Raw genomic sequence first — 18240 nt, forward strand, 5'->3', positions numbered from 1 at the left:
CCTGGGCATAACACAATATAAATATGTAGCATATTAAGTAATGTAGCACATAAAGTCATTTAGCATTCTATAGCATTTAGCACATGTAACATTATATATAACCAAATTATATTATACTATATATTAATTTTGAACTTTCGGATGCATTACTGTTTGTACCTTATGTTGATTGTGTTGTACAATGTTTTGATGCTTTAATTGTTTTATAACAGTCTTTCTACATTGTATACTGCTCTTTTGTTTGTTGTCTCCCTGTTCGGTTCAAATGGTACAACAAACGAACTGAAAGGTGCAAACTACAACGCAAATAATATTTGAAAAAGATAAGCTGTGTATGTGATGCCATGATTTATGACTTGAGTATTGAGCTTATTGTATTACTTTGCATAAAGTCGGTTGTGGTTTTTAAACATTAGGGGTTACGATATTGTGCAGAGCCCTTTATTGGAATCCTCTTCTGTATTTATGACTAATTTCATGTTCGTGTTGATAGAGGCTGTGATCATATGGAAAACTGAATTTGTATTGTATGCGGCCACGACACGAGCACATTTGTTTGTTGTATCTTAGCGGGGCATTAATTATGATAATTAATGTAGGTCATACCCTCACGAGTGATGTCTGAGCCCCCCGGACATAATAATGTGTGACAATACCTCTTTGTTAATCCTCTTTTATTTGCAGCTAGCGGGCTCCACAAATATTGTATGATTAGCAACTTGTGTGCGGTTTTTGGCTGTGATGATATTCCAGTTTATGGCATGACCAGCCTTATACTGGACCTGAGCTACCGTCAACATAAATGAATTTACGGTAACAATTGCAGACGCTTTGATTATACAATGGTTCATGACATGGCAATATATGTTATATTTAGTATCTTAACTAAGCGTTTTGTTTTGTTTAGAATCATGTTTTTGTTTATTGTTAGATCAACAAGTTCCTTTGGTTTCGTTTTGTTTTTATTCTTAACAAAGCATTGACTATGTTCCTCATTGCTTATTTTAATTTAAATCCAAAGTATCTAATTAAACGTTTTGCTTAGGGGAATTTGAATGTAATCGACTGCAAATTAGTTTCCTAGCAGTTTCTAAACGTAATCGATTACGAATTAGTTGCCTTGCGTTCTCAAAGAATGAGAACTGTTGTTATGATTGAATTTAAAGAATCGGATAAGTTTGGTGTGTTTATTTGGGCTCGGGTATGTGGGGTTTTGTTTGATCAAGTTTTAGTTTGCTTCAGGTTGGGTTCACTTATCGAGTTAGTGTAATTCAGGTGTCTCATGTTTCGTGTGACTTTGGGTCAAACTAAATTTATATATTTACAATTTCAAGTGGGTTTGTTCTATAGTTGGTTGTACATTATGCAGGGCAAGTGTTTTAAGCATTGCTGAATGTACACTATGCCACTAATGTTGTACCTTCAGGGTTTTATTGAATTTCAAATGTCAAAACATATAATGTTTACTTAATCTTTGTTCATTTTTCAACTAGTTCACATATAACATGTAACACTTGAATACTAGTTCAAGTATAACATGTAACACTTTTATTTATTCGTATGTATTTTCCATTATTCTTATTGATAACTTATTTCTCTTGTTAGGTCACCAACGTAATCGGACTGACTTGTGTGTATGCTCACATGCATGTGCGTTTTCTAACGGGGTTAACGAAATTAACCAAGTTTAGTTAACGGAGTTAACATGAAAATTGGCAGTTGTCACAAATATATACTATACTTTAATAAATGCGTTTTTATAAAAGGCGATGCCATAATGCCATTTTCCCTTTTAATTTTTACAAATCTATAATATGTATAAACGAAAACATAAAAATCATACGTGTCGCGGTGTGGTCGCTCCCCCTTTTTTTGGAGTCACCGGATTTGGTTAATTTTTAAATGGAGGCTTATCATGCATTTTACCTGAATTCACGGGTATGGGTTTTATTAAACCCAAATATTTCGGGTTATAACATTTCATTAAATTAAAAATAATCTCACCAAATATTTGATATAAAATTCCTATAAAGTAGGGATATACTAAAAATTAATATATAATTTATTTAAAAAAAGTATATATATATAATTTATAATTAAAAAACCGATTTTATGAAAAAAAATAATAATAAACGGGTCTTGGGTCTCATCAAACCCATATAGCTTTTAAGCCGGGTTATTATATCTCATTTATTTGTGAAACAATTTATCATCAAGCCATAAGTATATTATTAACTTTCATACAATAAAAAGTAAAAATAAATAAATATTAAAAACAAATAATATAAAACAACCCGCGTAATACTGGGGGATAAAAACTAGTTTAACATAAAATAGCTCACCATTAAGTTCTAAAATAGAAGGCACATTTTATTCATTAAGTTCTAAAATAGAAGGCACATTTTATTCTTTGTTAAATGATAAAGGTACATTCAATCTACAAAGCTAAACGGCTTTATTTAAACTAGACCCTAGCCCACAAGTTTTATGTAAGGTTTATGCCGTATCGTATAAAACATACAATTCAGCATTGAAATTACTAAAAAAAGACATTGAAACGATACATGAAATTCTAATAGAGACGCCTGCAAATAGTGAGACCATCACCTAGTGGAACTATAGAGATATCGATACGAGGATCAGCTGCAAGTGATTTGTTAAACTTTATGATTCTTTCTCTCCCCTCTTTGAAATAATCATTCAAAGATGACTCCGGTTGTACTACCGTCCCTAACCAGAGTGTGTTGTCATACACCACGATCCCATTTACCTTCACTAGTTTCATTACGCGCTCATGATAGTTGACATAGTTATTCTTGTCCGCATCAACGAAAGCAAAGTCGAAACTTCCTTCATTAGCAGGCTAAAGAAAAAAGAATTATATATTCATTACAACTTGGATCGAAACCAAATCAAACCAATCCGACCCGACCCGATGCAAGTAGTAGTATTAGTGCCAATGTCAGCTCCACGAGAAACAAAGTAGGTTAAGAGTTTTGGACCTCCAATTTTCAATGACACAAATTTATATATTACTAGCTTTTGACCCTCTTATTATGAGGGTTTTTGACCCTCTTATTATGAGGGTTTTTTTTTTCTTTACATTGATCGTTTCTAATATTGTGAATATATTTTTTATATTTTAATATAGTTTATTGTAAGAAAATTTATAATATATTTGGACCTACTTTGATCTATCTATGTTTGGTTATATTCCTTTATATTCATTTTTGGATAAAACATTGAATGAAACATGTACTTAATGTTTTATATGTGTTCGTTCGTATACATTCTAGTGTATTTATATTCGTTTATGTTTGTTTGTGTTCTTCTTCATATATGTTTGTTTACGCTCGTTTATGCTCATGAATTGTTCAATTAAATTTTAAATGAGCGAACATTCAATCTAGGTTTGTATTAGAGAGCATTAATGTCAAAAACTAAATCAAGCATGCTTTTATAAATTTAAGATAGCATAGCATGTTAGAAACTGAAGAGGTATGTACCCGCCTCAACACCAAGCAAGGCGGGTCAACCCACAAGATAAAGACATTATGAAGGCACAAAGCCAAAACCCAGGCGCATCGCGCATACAAAACATGCTCAGGCATCATATGCTCGCGCATCACATATGCGCGCGGCGCATATCGCATGCTCTTGCACATCACATATGCTCGCGCGTCACATATGCGCGTGGCGCACCAGCGCGCGGCGCATATCACACGCTCGTGCATATCACACCTGCGCATGAAATATCTGCGCGTGAGAATAAAAAGAAGACTTCGCGCATTCTCAGGATGGGCGCATATCACACGTACACATAATCAACCTCGTCCTTATCCAAATCAGGATCAGGGCAACCTTGATTGTGCACGTCAGACACTCTTCTAGAAGGCATCTTTTTAAGGAGTAAGAATATGCTGATGTTGACAGCTGCCAAATGAAAGGTCGACAACTCAGCATGACACATGTGCTACCACATGATTACAACCAACGAGAAAGCGCCAGGTGTCCCAGAGGACACGTGGCGCAGTGCGATTGGAGGAGGCCAACGAGGCTGAGCCCAGCCAGTGGAAACCCTAGCACTATAAATACAGCATCAACTCCACTTTGATGACACATTCATTCACACTCAATCATTGACAGTTACAAGCAGTGATATCACATTCAATCATATTGAATTATATTCACTCACAGTCAGTTACAGAAAACACACAGTCACACAATCAAGAGTATTCAGCGATTCAGCAATACTCTTGAGATTTCACTGACTCTCACTTTATTATCTTCTCCACAAAGATACTGATTCTCACGCCGGAGGGTTACCCCAAAGAGGACCCCTCTGTCCCTTTCTGAGGGGTAAGTAACGGCGCTGTTCATTTTGTAGGTGGAAGAACACGGATTCAAAGGAACCATCGGTGAAACAGTTTAATCATACCCGAGGAAAGTAGATCTGCTACCAGTGGGTCCAGAAGATGAAGCAAATGATCCGAATGAATGGCTCATAAACGAGCAGCGGCGTCTGATTGAAAAGTACAACGACATGGTCAAGCAGAAGAAGCTAGCCGACCAAGCACAAAGGCAAGCTTTTGATAAGCAGACTACAAAGAGGCCGCGCGCAGCCGGAAGAGGGACATTCTGTTCACACTGCACACACTGAGTTCAGTGATGAAGAAGTGCATAGCATGAGGAAGACACGGGATACTCATGCAGGAGGCTCACAGCTTCGCGCGCCTGTGAACATGGCGCCTGGAGCCAGAGCAGATCTGGATCTGCACATGCCGTACAGCCCACCGATCAGAGGGCAAGTGGACGTAACCACGCCCTATAGACCAGCCATCCTGGTAAAACACTCAAAGTTTACTGCGCGCATCGCGCAGGCTCCCATCCAGCACAAGACAAAGATGCCAAGTGGTCTGGGCAAGTATGATGGCACAACAGATCCAGATGACTTTTTGCAAGGTTTCTATAACACGGGAAACCTAGAGAGCTGGACGATGCCAACATGGTGTCATATGTTTGCTCGCTGCCTCACAGGCGCAGCGCGGGTATGGTTCGAGAGCTTGCCGACAGGGCAAATTGATGGGTTCGAGGAACTATTAGAAAAGTTCCAAGCCCACTTCGTACAGCAGCGCAGGCACACGCGCGATCCTGATGACATCATGCACTGCATACGCAGGAATGATGAAACGATTGAAGATTACATCACTCGTTTCAATCAGGAATCCCTGGCAATCGGGGGCATAACTGAGCAGCTCCTGCGCGTGGCCTTTATACAAGGCGCGCGCAGTGACCAACTCCGCCGGGCTCTTGTAAGCAAAGATGGTATGCCCACCACGTGGGCCAAGTTAATGGAGGCATCGCGAGTTTTCGCGAGAAATGAGAAACAGATTGCCCAAGATAGGGCAAGAGAAAGAGCGCATCAGGCAGAATCACCGCGCAGCAAAGATAAGAGGGCCAAACAGAACTCTGTATGGTCCAGGTTGCAGCCAACAAGTTTTTCTTCCGCGGAAAAACAAGCGCAACCAACCTCACCACAGCCCCAAAAAGAAGTTCGTAATCGCGGGGAGGGTGACAAGAGGGAGGGCGGCAGAGATCCTAGCAGACCTTTGCCAAGAATATGGACGCCCCTCACTAAAACACCTTCACAGGTGTTAAGTACTGAGAATGTCCAATTCAAGCCCCCCAAACAACTACACTACAAGGGACCGCAAAACAGTGGCAAATATTGTGAATTTCACAGGTCCCCGGGCCACAACACCGACGCATGCCATCATTTAAAGGATGCGATCGAGAAGGATGTAAAGTCGGGCAGGCTGGCTCACTTGGTAAAAAACCAAAGAATAGAAGATGAGCAACCGGAGGGAGCCTCTGCCAGCAAGAAGTACAAAAGAATCTGTGTGGCTGAGGGGGGACGACAAGGGCAGACGTCAAGAAAGAGAAGCGCGCAAATACACGGAGATTGGCGCGAGCAGCAAGTCATCTTCCCAAGAATCAGGGGAGGCCCTTCAATAAGCAGTCCTCTCGTCATTACCACACACATTGCTCATTACGAAGTGTCAAAGGTCCTGGTGGACACTGGAAGCGAATCTGACATTATGTATGAGCAGTGTTTCAGAAAGTTAGACCCGGCAGACCAAGCGCGGCTCGAAATTGTGAACGCACCAATCTGTGGTGTCTCAAATGAAATCATACATCCCCTAGGCCAGATTCAGTTTGAACTAACTATGGGGGATGATGAGCACAAGCGAGCCGAAGTTGTCAACTTCTTGGTCTTGCCCACCACGTCATGCCACAATATGATCCTGGGTAGGGGAACGATTGCCCAATTTAATGCTGTACCGTCGCCAGCGCACGGCGCATTGGGGATCCCTACACCAACAGGCGTAGCATTTGTTTACCGCGATCATTTGTGCGCAGTGACAAGCACGCCGCGGGAAGGGAGAATGAAACTTACAATGGCTGACAATGCGCCAGAGAAGTGGATTTTAAACCCAAAATTCCCAGATCAAACGGTCACAATTGGCGCTACCATTTCAGACGAAACGAGATTGAGAATGAAAAAGTTGCTTACAAAATACACGTCGGTTTTCGCGTGGCAACACTCCGATATGACGGGGGTCCCGCGAGACTTGGCGCAACATTCTCTTAACACGTTTAAGTCGGTGGAGCCAATTGCACAGAAAAAGAGAATCATGGGGGATGAAAAGGCGAAGGCCATGAATGAGCAAGTGGAGGACCTGTTGCGCGCAAACATCATCCGCCCAATTCGATACCAGACATGGGTAGCCAATCCTGTGATGGTAAAGAAAAGCAACGGGTCATGGAGAATGTGTATTGACTTCAAGGACCTCAACAAAGCATGTCCGAAAGATTGTTACCCCCTCCCAAACATCGACGCAAAGGTGGACTCCGTGGCGCCATTCAAGCTCAAATGTTTCCTGGATGCCTACAAAGGCTATCACCAGATTCAAATGGCACCACAGGATGAAGACAAGACGGCCTTCAGAACCGACAAGGGTGTTTTTTGTTACACAAAAATGCCCTTTGGTTTAAAGAATGCGGGCGCAACCTATCAGAGACTTATGGATTCGGTTTTCAGTGAACAAATCGGAAGAAATCTAGAAGTCTACGTCGATGATTTGGTGATCAAGAGCAGGGAGGAGAGACAAATGCTCAAAGACATCGAGGAAACTCTTCAGCGCCTAACGGAGGTTAACATGAAGCTCAACCCGAGCAAATGTACTTTCGGAACAGAAGAGGGGAAATTTCTTGGTGTAATGGTCACTAAGGATGGTTTCAAGGTGAACCCTGAAAAGGTGGAAGCCATCCTTGACATGCCTTCACCATCCACCATGAAAGAGGTTCAGAAGCTGAATGGTAGATTGGTGTCAATCAACAGGTTCCTAGCGAACCACGCCAGCAAATCTACTCCATTCGTTAACACCTTGAGGAACTGTTTGAAGAAGAGCCAATTCAAGTGGACGCCTGAGGCTGAGCAAGCTTTCACTGAGATAAAAGAATGTCTCATTAAATTGCCAGCGCTCACAGCTCCACTTCCTGGCGAGACCCTTACATTGTACCTGTCAGCTGGAGACCGCGCGATCGGCGCAGTATTATTGGTGGATCGCAAGGGGATACAAACGCCGATATACTATGTGAGTCGGGTGCTCACAGACCCTGAGACGCGCTATTCCATAATGGAAAAGTTAGTTTTGTCACTAACACACGCGTCGCGCAAGCTCCATAGATACTTCAATGGTCATCCTATTGAAGTTCTGACTGGTTACAACATCCAGCAAGTCTTGCGACGCCCCGCGCTCTCCGGAAGGCTGACAAAGTGGGCGCTGGAATTAGGTGAACACACGATCACTTATAAGCCCCGTCCAGCGATAAAGGGTCAAGTTTTGGCGGATTTCATCACGGAAATCCCAGACGGAAAGATTGAAGAAGCTCAGCGCGAGGTAGATCCTCCGCGAGCAAATGATGAAGAAGATGTTTGGAGGCTATTCACTGATGGAGCCTCCAACAGCGAAGGGTCCGGCGCAGGCCTCAAACTGATGGACCCTGATAATCGTGAATATACTTATGCTATCAGGTTGGACTTCAAGAGTACCAACAATGAGGCTGAGTATGAAGCCCTGCTGGCTGGTCTGCGCATCGCGCGCAAGTTTGGGGTTAAAAGACTAGAGGCGCATGTTGATTCTTACTTGGTAGCTGCTCAGGTCAACGGCCTATATGACGCCAAGGAGAACACAATGCCTCTGTATCTAGAGCAGGCAAAAAAGCTCGTTGAGCAGTTTGACTTCTTCAGAATCATACACATCTCGCGCAGCGAAAACAAGTCCGCTGACGCGTTGAGTAAAATGGCATCAACTAATTTTGATCACTTTGGCACAGATGTCAGGGTGGAGGTAATGAGCAGCCCGTCAGTGCAAACGCAATCGGTCCTTGTAATTCATACAACCCCTTCATCCTGGATAACTCCAATAACAGAATTCCTGATGAAGGGGAAGTTACCGGACGATCGCGCACAGGCGAGAAAGATAAGACACAAGGCACAGAACTATGAATTACTTGATGGTACATTATATCGGCGCTCTTATCTTGGACCGCTCATGAAGTGCCTGGATGCTGAAGAAGCAACCTATGTGATTAGGGAGATTCATGAAGGAATCTGTGGAATTCACGCTGGCCCGCACATGGTGGTTGCCAAGGCGATGAGCTCAGGCTACTATTGGCCAGGCATGTACTTGGATGCGCTAAAAGAAATCCAAAAATGCAAGGCATGTCAGAGCTACGCGCCAAACACCATGCGTCCAAAGAACAACTTGATTCCAGTCACCTCCGCATGGCCTTTCCACAAATGGGCCATTGATATTGTAGGGCCCCTGCCGCAAGCGCAAGGGCGAGTGAAATTTTTGGTAGTGGCGATAGACTATTTCACAAAATGGGTTGAGGCCAAGCCACTAGCAAAAATCACAGCTGAGGCGATGAAGCAATTTATCTGGAGCCACATCATTTGCCGTTTTGGCCTTCCCATGGAAATTTTGAGCGACAATGGCAAACAATTCACTGACAGGAAGATATCAAGCTGGCTCAGAGAATTGCACATCAACCAAATCTTCACATCCGTCTACCACCCTCAGGGGAATGGTCAAGTGGAGCGCGCGAATCAAAGTTTGCTAAATGGGCTGAAGAAAAGGTTGGAGGGAGAATCCCATTCTTGGGTCGAAGAGTTACCTAATGTCCTGTGGGCGCACAGGACATTAAGCAAAACTAGCAATGGTGAATCCCCGTTCAGCCTAACCTATGGGACAGAGGCTATGATCCCAGCAGAAATTGGATGCCCATCCCATAGGGTACTCATGATGAGCAAAACTGATAACGAGCGCGAAAGAAGATTGGACCTTAACTTGCTTGAAGGGCGCAGAGAAGCGGCTATCATTAATGAAGCCAGATACAAGAAAAAGCTGGAAAAATATTATAATCAGCGCGTTAAAGAATGCCACTTCAAGAAAAATGATTTTGTCCTTCGAAACAATGAAGCTAGTCGCGCAATACCCCCAGGAAAAATGTCCCCCAATTGGGAGGGACCTTATCAAATTTCAGAAGATTTGGGGAAAGGCGCGTACGCTTTAAAAGATTTGAATGGAAAAAAGATACCACGCTCGTGGAACGCGGCACAACTTAGAAAATGCTTCATGTAAAAGTTCAAATTTGTAATCAAGGCTTTTAAGCCATCATGAATGATGATTCGCGCTATCTTTCAATATTTGTCGCGCTATCTTTCAATATTTGTTCTATTACCTTTGCATACATGTTTCACACTTCCTTTATTAAATTGGAACAATATGACAACACTATATTGACTTCAAAACAAAATAAAGCGAAGTAAAACATACATGCGCGAGCCTTAGCTCAAACGCGTTAACGAGTCTTAACTCTAAAACGTCAGGGCCTTAGCCCAAACTTACGAGCCTTAGCTCAAACACGTTAATGAGTCTTAACTCTAAAAACGTCAGGGCCTTAGCCCAAAACAAAGAGCCTTACCTCAAAACACTCACAAACATCCATCTTACATCCCGCGCAGCCTGATCATAAAAATCCTTAAACACAACTAAGGCAAAGTACATGCCATATCATGTTAAGGTCTCAGGTCGAGGCCGTGCGCGGAATCATAGTGGATATCTGAGAAACACAAGCTGACATGTAATGGCTAAACTCATACTTCCATACCGCGCGACAACGACGCGCGAAAAAGAAAATAACGAAAAGTTAGCGCGCATGTCAACATGAGCAAGATACTGCGAGAACCACAAACAAAATAGAACAGAGGGTAAGTGAATAATTTCCATACAACCTTGTTCTTATTTTAACGTGCAAGCATATCTTATATCTATACAACCAAACATGAAGAGATGAATGGAAATGCGCAAGATATGAAAAGGAGAGAACAAGTTTCATTCCATTGGATCGAAATTTACAAGTATGATGAGTTACAAATTACAAGTATAAAAAATAAATATACAAAATTTGATGAAGGGCTTCTCAAGTCTCCACGTCGACGTCAGCCGCTTCATCACCCTCATCATCTCCCGCAGCATCTGGCGCGGTCTGCTCCTCATCCCCGAACTGACCATAGTCAAGTTCTTCCTCCTCATTGGAGTCTTCGATCACAACGGTGTCACGAGCAGATTCTTTCGCCGCGCCACAGCCGCTGGCAGGGGCAACATCCCCCGCGCCACCATCATCGCCACCAGCCCTCTCGCAATCATCAAGCAACTTCTTTAGCACGCCGAGGTCGGGCTGGTCAGCAAGCGCAGCTATCTGTAAATCATTAGAAAAGTAATGAGTACAAAACACTTAGAAAAGTTAGTAAAGTAAAACTCATTAAGATCAAGGTACCTGCATAAGGATGGGGATGGGAGTATTCATATACTTTTCCCCCACCGCGGCCATGTCCGCGCAGGCCGCATCGCTCTTGTAAGGGTACTCGGATGGGTTCTTCCTCAACATGCCATACTCATACCCATCCGTAAACCCTTCAGCTCGGCCCACCAAACGCGCGGCGGCATTGCAGTCCATCACAAGGGCTTGAAACTCGGCGGAATATTTCATCGCCAAAGCGCAGCGAGCCATGCCCTGTGACACCAGCCATTGGCGATCCTGCGCGAGGCCAGCAACAGACGTCTCGAGGGCAGGAACCTGAGAGTTTAATAACTCAACAGTTTCCTTAGCCTTTTTTAGTTCCTCCTTATCAGACGCTGCTGCCGCCAAAATTTTTTCTTTCTCCGCCTGCGCAGCACCAAGTGCTTCCTGGCTAGACGCCGCCGTGGCCAAGGCCTCATCTCTATCGGCCTGCGCGGCCGCCAAATCCCTTTTCAGGCGCGCAACCTCGCTCTCCAGTGATGATTTCTCAGTGATACTCTGGATGATAGCTTGGTCACGCGCCTCGGCCTGCTGTTCCAAGACACGCACTCTGCGCGCGTACTTGGCAACTTCGGCCTCCGCCAACTGCTGCTTCTCCCGCGCAGCTTGGAGCTCATGCCCGCGCTTGATGTATGCGGTGTTGGCACTTGCTCTGTTTTCACTGAGCTCCGCCTGGAGTTTCTCAGCTCGCGCGCGAGCATCAGACAGGTTCCAGGCGGCCACCTTAGCCTCTCGTTGGGCTTCCACAAGAGCGTCGCGTACTTTAACATAATCACGACGAAGCTCTTGGGAAGCAGCGAAGAAAGCCGACCCAGCGAAAACATGGTCGTTCAGCAAGTCCGCGCGGGTGCGCTCCTCCTGATACCTCCTTTCAGTAGGAGGCACGGCATGAGCCCAGAAGTCCTCGCATACGCCCATGGATTGAAAGGAACTCTCTTCATTAATCTTCCATCTCGGGCGGTAAACGTGGACACCTTCCTGCAAAACACAAGAAAAGTTCTAAGTCATAAAACATACTTATATGGAGATACGCGCAGCGGACCAACAAATCAATACATACCTGCGGGGATGAAGCAGGAAAGTCAGCGCCAGCCCCACCAGAGGTCTGCGCTGCGAACACTTGCGGAATCGCAGGGCTGGCGCGGTCTCCCAAGGAGTCTTCAACTTGAACCCCCTCGTCCTCCTCGTCTTCTTCAACAGGCCTCTTCTCCTGCGACCTGGAAGGCTCCAAACCAGCCTCGCGGGGAGGGCTGCGTGCAGGAGGAGGCGAGGGAGGTCTCGACGCCGCCAGTTCGGCGCGCAATACGGTTTCCTGCTCCTTGGTAATCCCAATAAGGGGAGACTCAGCACTAGCAGGAGCAGGACCAGAACCAGCGGCGCCGGAAGTGCCGCCAGGAGTATCACCAGCAACTGTTGCGCCAGCTACAACTCCTATGAACAAATAAACAAGGAAAAATTGTTTATGACTGACTCCAAAGGGAAAAATTCAGAAGACATATGTGCAAAACTTACCTTGGCGCAATTCTGTTCGCGCATCGAACATCGCCATAAAATCCATTCTACCCTTTTCAGAGGGTAGAACAGGGGACTTCGATGGAGTCCCCGGCGCAGCCGTGGCACCTTGTGGCGCCTGCGGCTGATCTGTTACCGTCGCTGCCTCTGCAAACATTTAAAGGAGCAAAGGTTTAATAACAATTCAGCCAGATGAAGATAAATAAAGTATACCTGTTGCAGGCGCGGCACTGCTTCTCTCTTCAGCCGCGCGAAAGGAGGAGGCGACGCCACCATACCTCAAGTGGACAGGAGGTCTGCCCACTCTCACAGGCAGAGAAGCTAAAGAAACCTTTGTGGTAAACACCTGGGTTTCCTTAGGTCCCTTCGTTTGAGCATGGGGATGAGCGACAGGGGTGTCCTCTTTCTTCTGTTTCTTACTGGCCCCTGCGCCAGATTTCCCCTTAGCTTTGCGCTTTAGTAGAGGCGCCTCCTCTTCCTCCTCCTCCTCTTCCGCGAGCTCTAGCTCGTAGTTTTCAAGCGCATCTACAAAAACAAGCGACAGAACTGTTAATAAACTTGGGTATTCTAAAGGAATGAGCAGGAGTGCGAAGGCTTACCAGGCGCGTCACCGTCAAAGTCAAAATCCAGATCCACTGGGATGAACATGTCATCAAAGCGATCCGGGAAACCAACCTCCCCAACGCCAAGTTCGACGGAGCCGCCCTCCACATGTTCATCATAAGCGGCAAGGATGTAATCCTTGGTGACTGCGCAAAGACAAGTTAAATGATATCAGCAAAAGAACGATGTTCGCGCAAAAAAAAAAAAAAAAAAAAAAAAAAAAAAAAAAAAACTTACACAACCCGTCGACTTGGATAACGGGCTCAAGCGCGCTGTCGGCCCAGAGCCTGCTCATGCCGACCCCAACCAGCGCCTCCTCGCAAATTTTCTTCGCGGGGGATGGTTCGGCGGTCAGTTTCTTAACCCATGCGCCAGTTGGGTTCTTGAGGACATCCTCATCCGCAGGCGCAGAAGTGATAGAGCGCATGGTCATACGGATGGGGATCACACCGGCCTTAATGTAAAAAAACCTCTCAGACCAGTCATGAAGGCTCTTGAATGAAACAGTGGAGCACTTCACCTTCTGACTGCGAGGAATAAAAGAGATCCAATTGTCTTGGATCTTGGCCTTATAAAAATATTGAAAGCGCCGAGGAGTGGGTTCCTCGCGCTGGGATTTGCACATGAACTCAAAGTGAGTCACGCGCACGAGTCCAAACGGATGGACTTGGGATATGTGAATCCCATAGAACTTCAACAGTGCACCCACAAACCTTGTCATCGGGAGACGAAGGTTGCAGTGGGTGAAAAAGTGGCTATATAGGGATATATAGCCGGCAGGCGGGTCAGCCGCCGTTTGCCCGGACCTAGGCAACATGCAGCCAAACAGGGTGGGAAAGCCCTGAGAGGTGATCAGGTTGTCGAGATCTGCCTGCTTCAATTTGCAGGGGATTTCATTCCACCTTTTGGTGGCCTTGGTCCTCCCTACTTCCTCCGATGTGGTCTCAACAACCTTCTTCCCCTTCCCCTTTTGCTTCAATGTCGACATCACCACAGATTTCACACGGCGTCTTCGAGAGGCAACGGAGGTGATTGAAGGGCTAGACGAGTATGAACTATCAGACATACAACTGTAATAGCCGATAATCGAGGATTCGAATCGATGTAAACACTCAAATCAGAATGTGAAAGCAGAAATTTGAATTTTAGCAACAATGAAGATGAAGATAAAAATTTCCTAAGGGCCTGCTTTTATAGGCCCAGGAGAGAGAAATGTGGCAGCTGATCGGATTTCACGCGCCCCCACTCGCAGGGGCAAGCCAACGAAGGCGCGACACGTGTCCCTAACAGCTGTGTGAGGGGACAAAAAGATGTAACCGACCTGCCACGGAACAGAGACGCGCCCCCACTCCCAGGTACTAACCAATGCGAGTGCGACACGTGTTCAAGACAGCTGTGTGAGGGGACGTGAAAGGCAACTGTAGCACCTCGAGCACACGAAACGTCTGACACGTTTACGGCGCACGTCATCACCAACCAACCACGTGTTTGGACCTTTCGTTTTCAACCAAATGGATAGAACTTCGCGCGACGATGGAAACAACCAAGAAAACGACAAAACCCCCTATAAAAGGATAATTCAGTGAGTCTAATATCTATCTTACCACGCTCGCGCAAGATAAGACACACATTAGACTGGGGGGGCTTGAAGAGGTATGTACCCGCCTCAACACCAAGCAAGGCGGGTCAACCCACAAGATAAAGACATTATGAAGGCACAAAGCCAAAACCCAGGCGCATCGCGCATACAAAACATGCTCAGGCATCATATGCTCGCGCATCACATATGCGCGCGGCGCATATCGCATGCTATTGCACATCACATATGCTCGCGCGTCACATATGCGCGTGGCGCACCAGCGCGCGGCGCATATCACACGCTCGTGCATATCACACCTGCGCATGAAATATCTGCGCGTGAGAATAAAAAGAAGACTTCGCGCATTCTCAGGATGGGCGCATATCACACGTACACATAATCAACCTCGTCCTTATCCAAATCAGGATCAGGGCAACCTTGATTGTGCACGTCAGACACTCTTCTAGAAGGCATCTTTTTAAGGAGTAAGAATATGCTGATGTTGACAGCTGCCAAATGAAAGGTCGACAACTCAGCATGACACATGTGCTACCACATGATTACAACCAACGAGAAAGCGCCAGGTGTCCCAGAGGACACGTGGCGCAGTGCGATTGGAGGAGGCCAACGAGGCTGAGCCCAGCCAGTGGAAACCCTAGCACTATAAATACAGCATCAACTCCACTTTGATGACACATTCATTCACACTCAATCATTGACAGTTACAAGCAGTGATATCACATTCAATCATATTGAATTATATTCACTCACAGTCAGTTACAGAAAACACACAGTCACACAATCAAGAGTATTCAGCGATTCAGCAATACTCTTGAGATTTCACTGACTCTCACTTTATTATCTTCTCCACAAAGATACTGATTCTCACGCCGGAGGGTTACCCCAAAGAGGACCCCTCTGTCCCTTTCTGAGGGGTAAGTAACGGCGCTGTTCATTTTGTAGGTGGAAGAACACGGATTCAAAGGAACCATCGGTGAAACAGTTTAATCATACCCGAGGAAAGTAGATCTGCTACCAGTGAGTAGATCCACGCTTCTTCAGAAACTGCCATAAGTAACAACTATTGTCTACCTGGAATCAAGGTTGGCATGGTTGTGGTGGTATAATTGATGAAGATGAAAATGGGTTGACTCAGATAGGGTTTCATAAATAAAAGAGGAGGTAAGGAGCGTCCAGTTCTGAAATGGTGGTCGATTAATCGGTGTTCATTCGGCAACTCAGGAGAAATCCAACAAAGGAGTGGTTGATATAGGTGACCGATGGTGTTTTGAGCATGAAATGGGAGGTTAAAATATTTTCCCCTAAAATAAATCTATTGCTATAAATCTATTGAGATTAAATGCAGTACACCATCAAATATTATAATGTTGGTTAAAATAATCTGTTTTTTATAGACTAAATTTCAATCTTTATTTTTCTTCTTTAAACATTACTAAATTATGAATAGAGACATTTAAAAAAAATCAGTTTCACTCGTTGTCGTTTATACGACAAAAGACCTCCATTTTAATCATTTTAACTAACGGTCATCTATTATCTCAGTTAAGTTATAACATGTGTCAAGACATTTTCTCAGTTAAGTATAGCACTATTTAAAGGACAAAATATGTAATTTAGGTTTTATCAATTTATACAAATTTCTATTTTTTTTTCCTGGTTTTGAGGATCTATATAGAAAGCAATTTTCAGCGGTTCTATCATGTTGATATATGTGGATGTTTCAGTTCAATAGCAAATGATATTGAAAATTTTAAATAAGACTATTAATTTTACTTGTTGGTATCCAAACGTTTAGTTGATTGACAATAATATTGGTTCTAATATAATACTCCCTACGTCCAATTAAAAGTGTCTACATTTCCTTTTTTATTTGTCTCATTACAAGTGTCTACTTTCAAAATTTATTAGCCAATTTTCAAGTTTACCCTTAAACACACACAACTAGCATTAATAAACAATATTGATGAACCCATTTTTCAAGGGCATTATTGTCATTTGGTAAGAAAAAAATTAATCATTCAATCCACCTTAAACTTTGTGTTTTTCAAACCTGGACACTTATAATGGGACGGAGGGAGTAGTGTTTATTTGTATGTTGGATTAGACCGAGATTAATATGGACTTAACCATAAGTTGGGCTAAAGATGAGAGGAGTTTGGGCTTGTGCTTGCTAGAGTTGCTGATGGGTCTGGAAGCTTTAACATGATTCAGTGTTATAATTTTATAAAAGAAAAAAAAATCCATGACCAAGAGCTGTAGGATACTTCTACTAGTGCATTTGCCTTCAAATCGTCTATATAACTTAATCATATCTGATCTAATATCAGAATCATTCTTAAGATCTTAAATCATCTTTGAATTACTTTCTGATTTTAGTTCGTTCGGTTTTATAGTTTTGTTACTCGGATTATTTCTAAATTGACGAAAAACTTACATTTTCTAGCATCTTATCAAGAGCCGGTACAGCCTCTGATTCAATAAAGTCAATCTTGTGCTCCACCTTTGCCTTTTCTATAATCGGTCGACCAATGTCATACGATTCGCGGTTCATATCTATCGCTACAATCTATATCGATCAAACGTTAAAATTTTTATAAACTACCAAATAAAGAAAAAGTACCATGAGTACTACCAAGGTTACAAACCTTGCCATCATTAGGAATAGTTAACGCGGTTAAAAGCAACGAGTAACCCGTAAAAACCCCAAACTCTTTTGTTTTTTTCACACCAACAAGTTTCAACAAGATCCCAAGCATCTGACCCGCGTCGGGTGCGGTACTAAAGTAAGCCCTGGATATCAAGAAATCTTTAAAGTGCATGCATTTATTCACAAAACAAAACCATGTTCATACAACTTGTTTTTGATATTAAAAAAAAAAAGAAAAAAAATAGACGGTTACTGTGGATGTGAAGCGGTGATAGCTCGAAGTTCCTTCAACGGTTCGGGTTCGCGAGGGTAGACGTTAGTCTCCAGGATGTACTGCATATAAATTTTAAAAAACTTAAAGAAGTGAGTTGATGCAGATTGAAGCAAAATTAGGAATTATGAACTTACATCGTATGTCTTCATTTTGTAGTAAGCCTTGGGGTTTAGTTCTTATTTGTGGAGCCATGGACTGTGTGTTTGTAAGTTGTAAGTAAAATTTGTGAAGGAGATGAAGTCTATTTATAGAATTATGGCCATGAAACAAAATCAGAATTTAGTGAGAACTAGTAATTAGAGCCAACTCTTAAGTTTTTTTTACCATAAGTTGTGACACATGTTCAGTAAAACTAAAACTTTTTAATCAAAGGGTCATAATATAATTGTTTTATTTTTCTATTAAAATACATCAACCACTTTATTTTACCAATTGACCTAGAGATTGGTAACTGTATCTACGAGGACCCATAGCTTGAAAGCTTTGTTAAATGCCTCAATTTCAACGTTTGAGAAAACATTTTTCTCAAATTAACACAATGGTTTCATCTTAAGATAACTTAATCACCCCCCCCCCCCCCTTCCCCCTCCTTCAACTTCTTTCACTATTATTTTTATTATACTTTAAACGAATTTGATGAATTTTTTATACTTGATTTGGGTTCTTTATCTA

The 18240-nt window shown here is 43.4% G+C and overlaps 1 protein-coding gene across 1 annotated transcript; it reads right to left on the minus strand.

Annotated features, from left to right (window-relative positions):
- Nucleotides 1-2547: 2547 nt before the first annotated feature.
- LOC143559417 (putative caffeoyl-CoA O-methyltransferase At4g26220) lies at nucleotides 2548-17649 on the minus strand. The gene is made up of 4 exons (XM_077048003.1): nucleotides 17548-17649; nucleotides 17293-17437; nucleotides 17082-17213; nucleotides 2548-2863 (listed from the first exon to the last, which is right to left on the minus strand). The coding sequence occupies exons 1-4, from the start codon at nucleotides 17631-17633 to the stop codon at nucleotides 2573-2575; spliced, it is 654 nt and encodes a 217-aa protein (XP_076904118.1). The 5' UTR covers nucleotides 17634-17649; the 3' UTR covers nucleotides 2548-2572.
- Between the last annotated feature and the right edge of the window lie 591 nt (nucleotides 17650-18240).

The sequence above is a fragment of the Bidens hawaiensis genome, unplaced genomic scaffold (genome assembly GCF_021521415.1).
Source record: "Bidens hawaiensis isolate Kalapana, Puna unplaced genomic scaffold, B.hawaiensis_p1.1 tig00019821_1, whole genome shotgun sequence".
Classification (NCBI taxonomy): Eukaryota; Viridiplantae; Streptophyta; class Magnoliopsida; order Asterales; family Asteraceae; genus Bidens; species Bidens hawaiensis.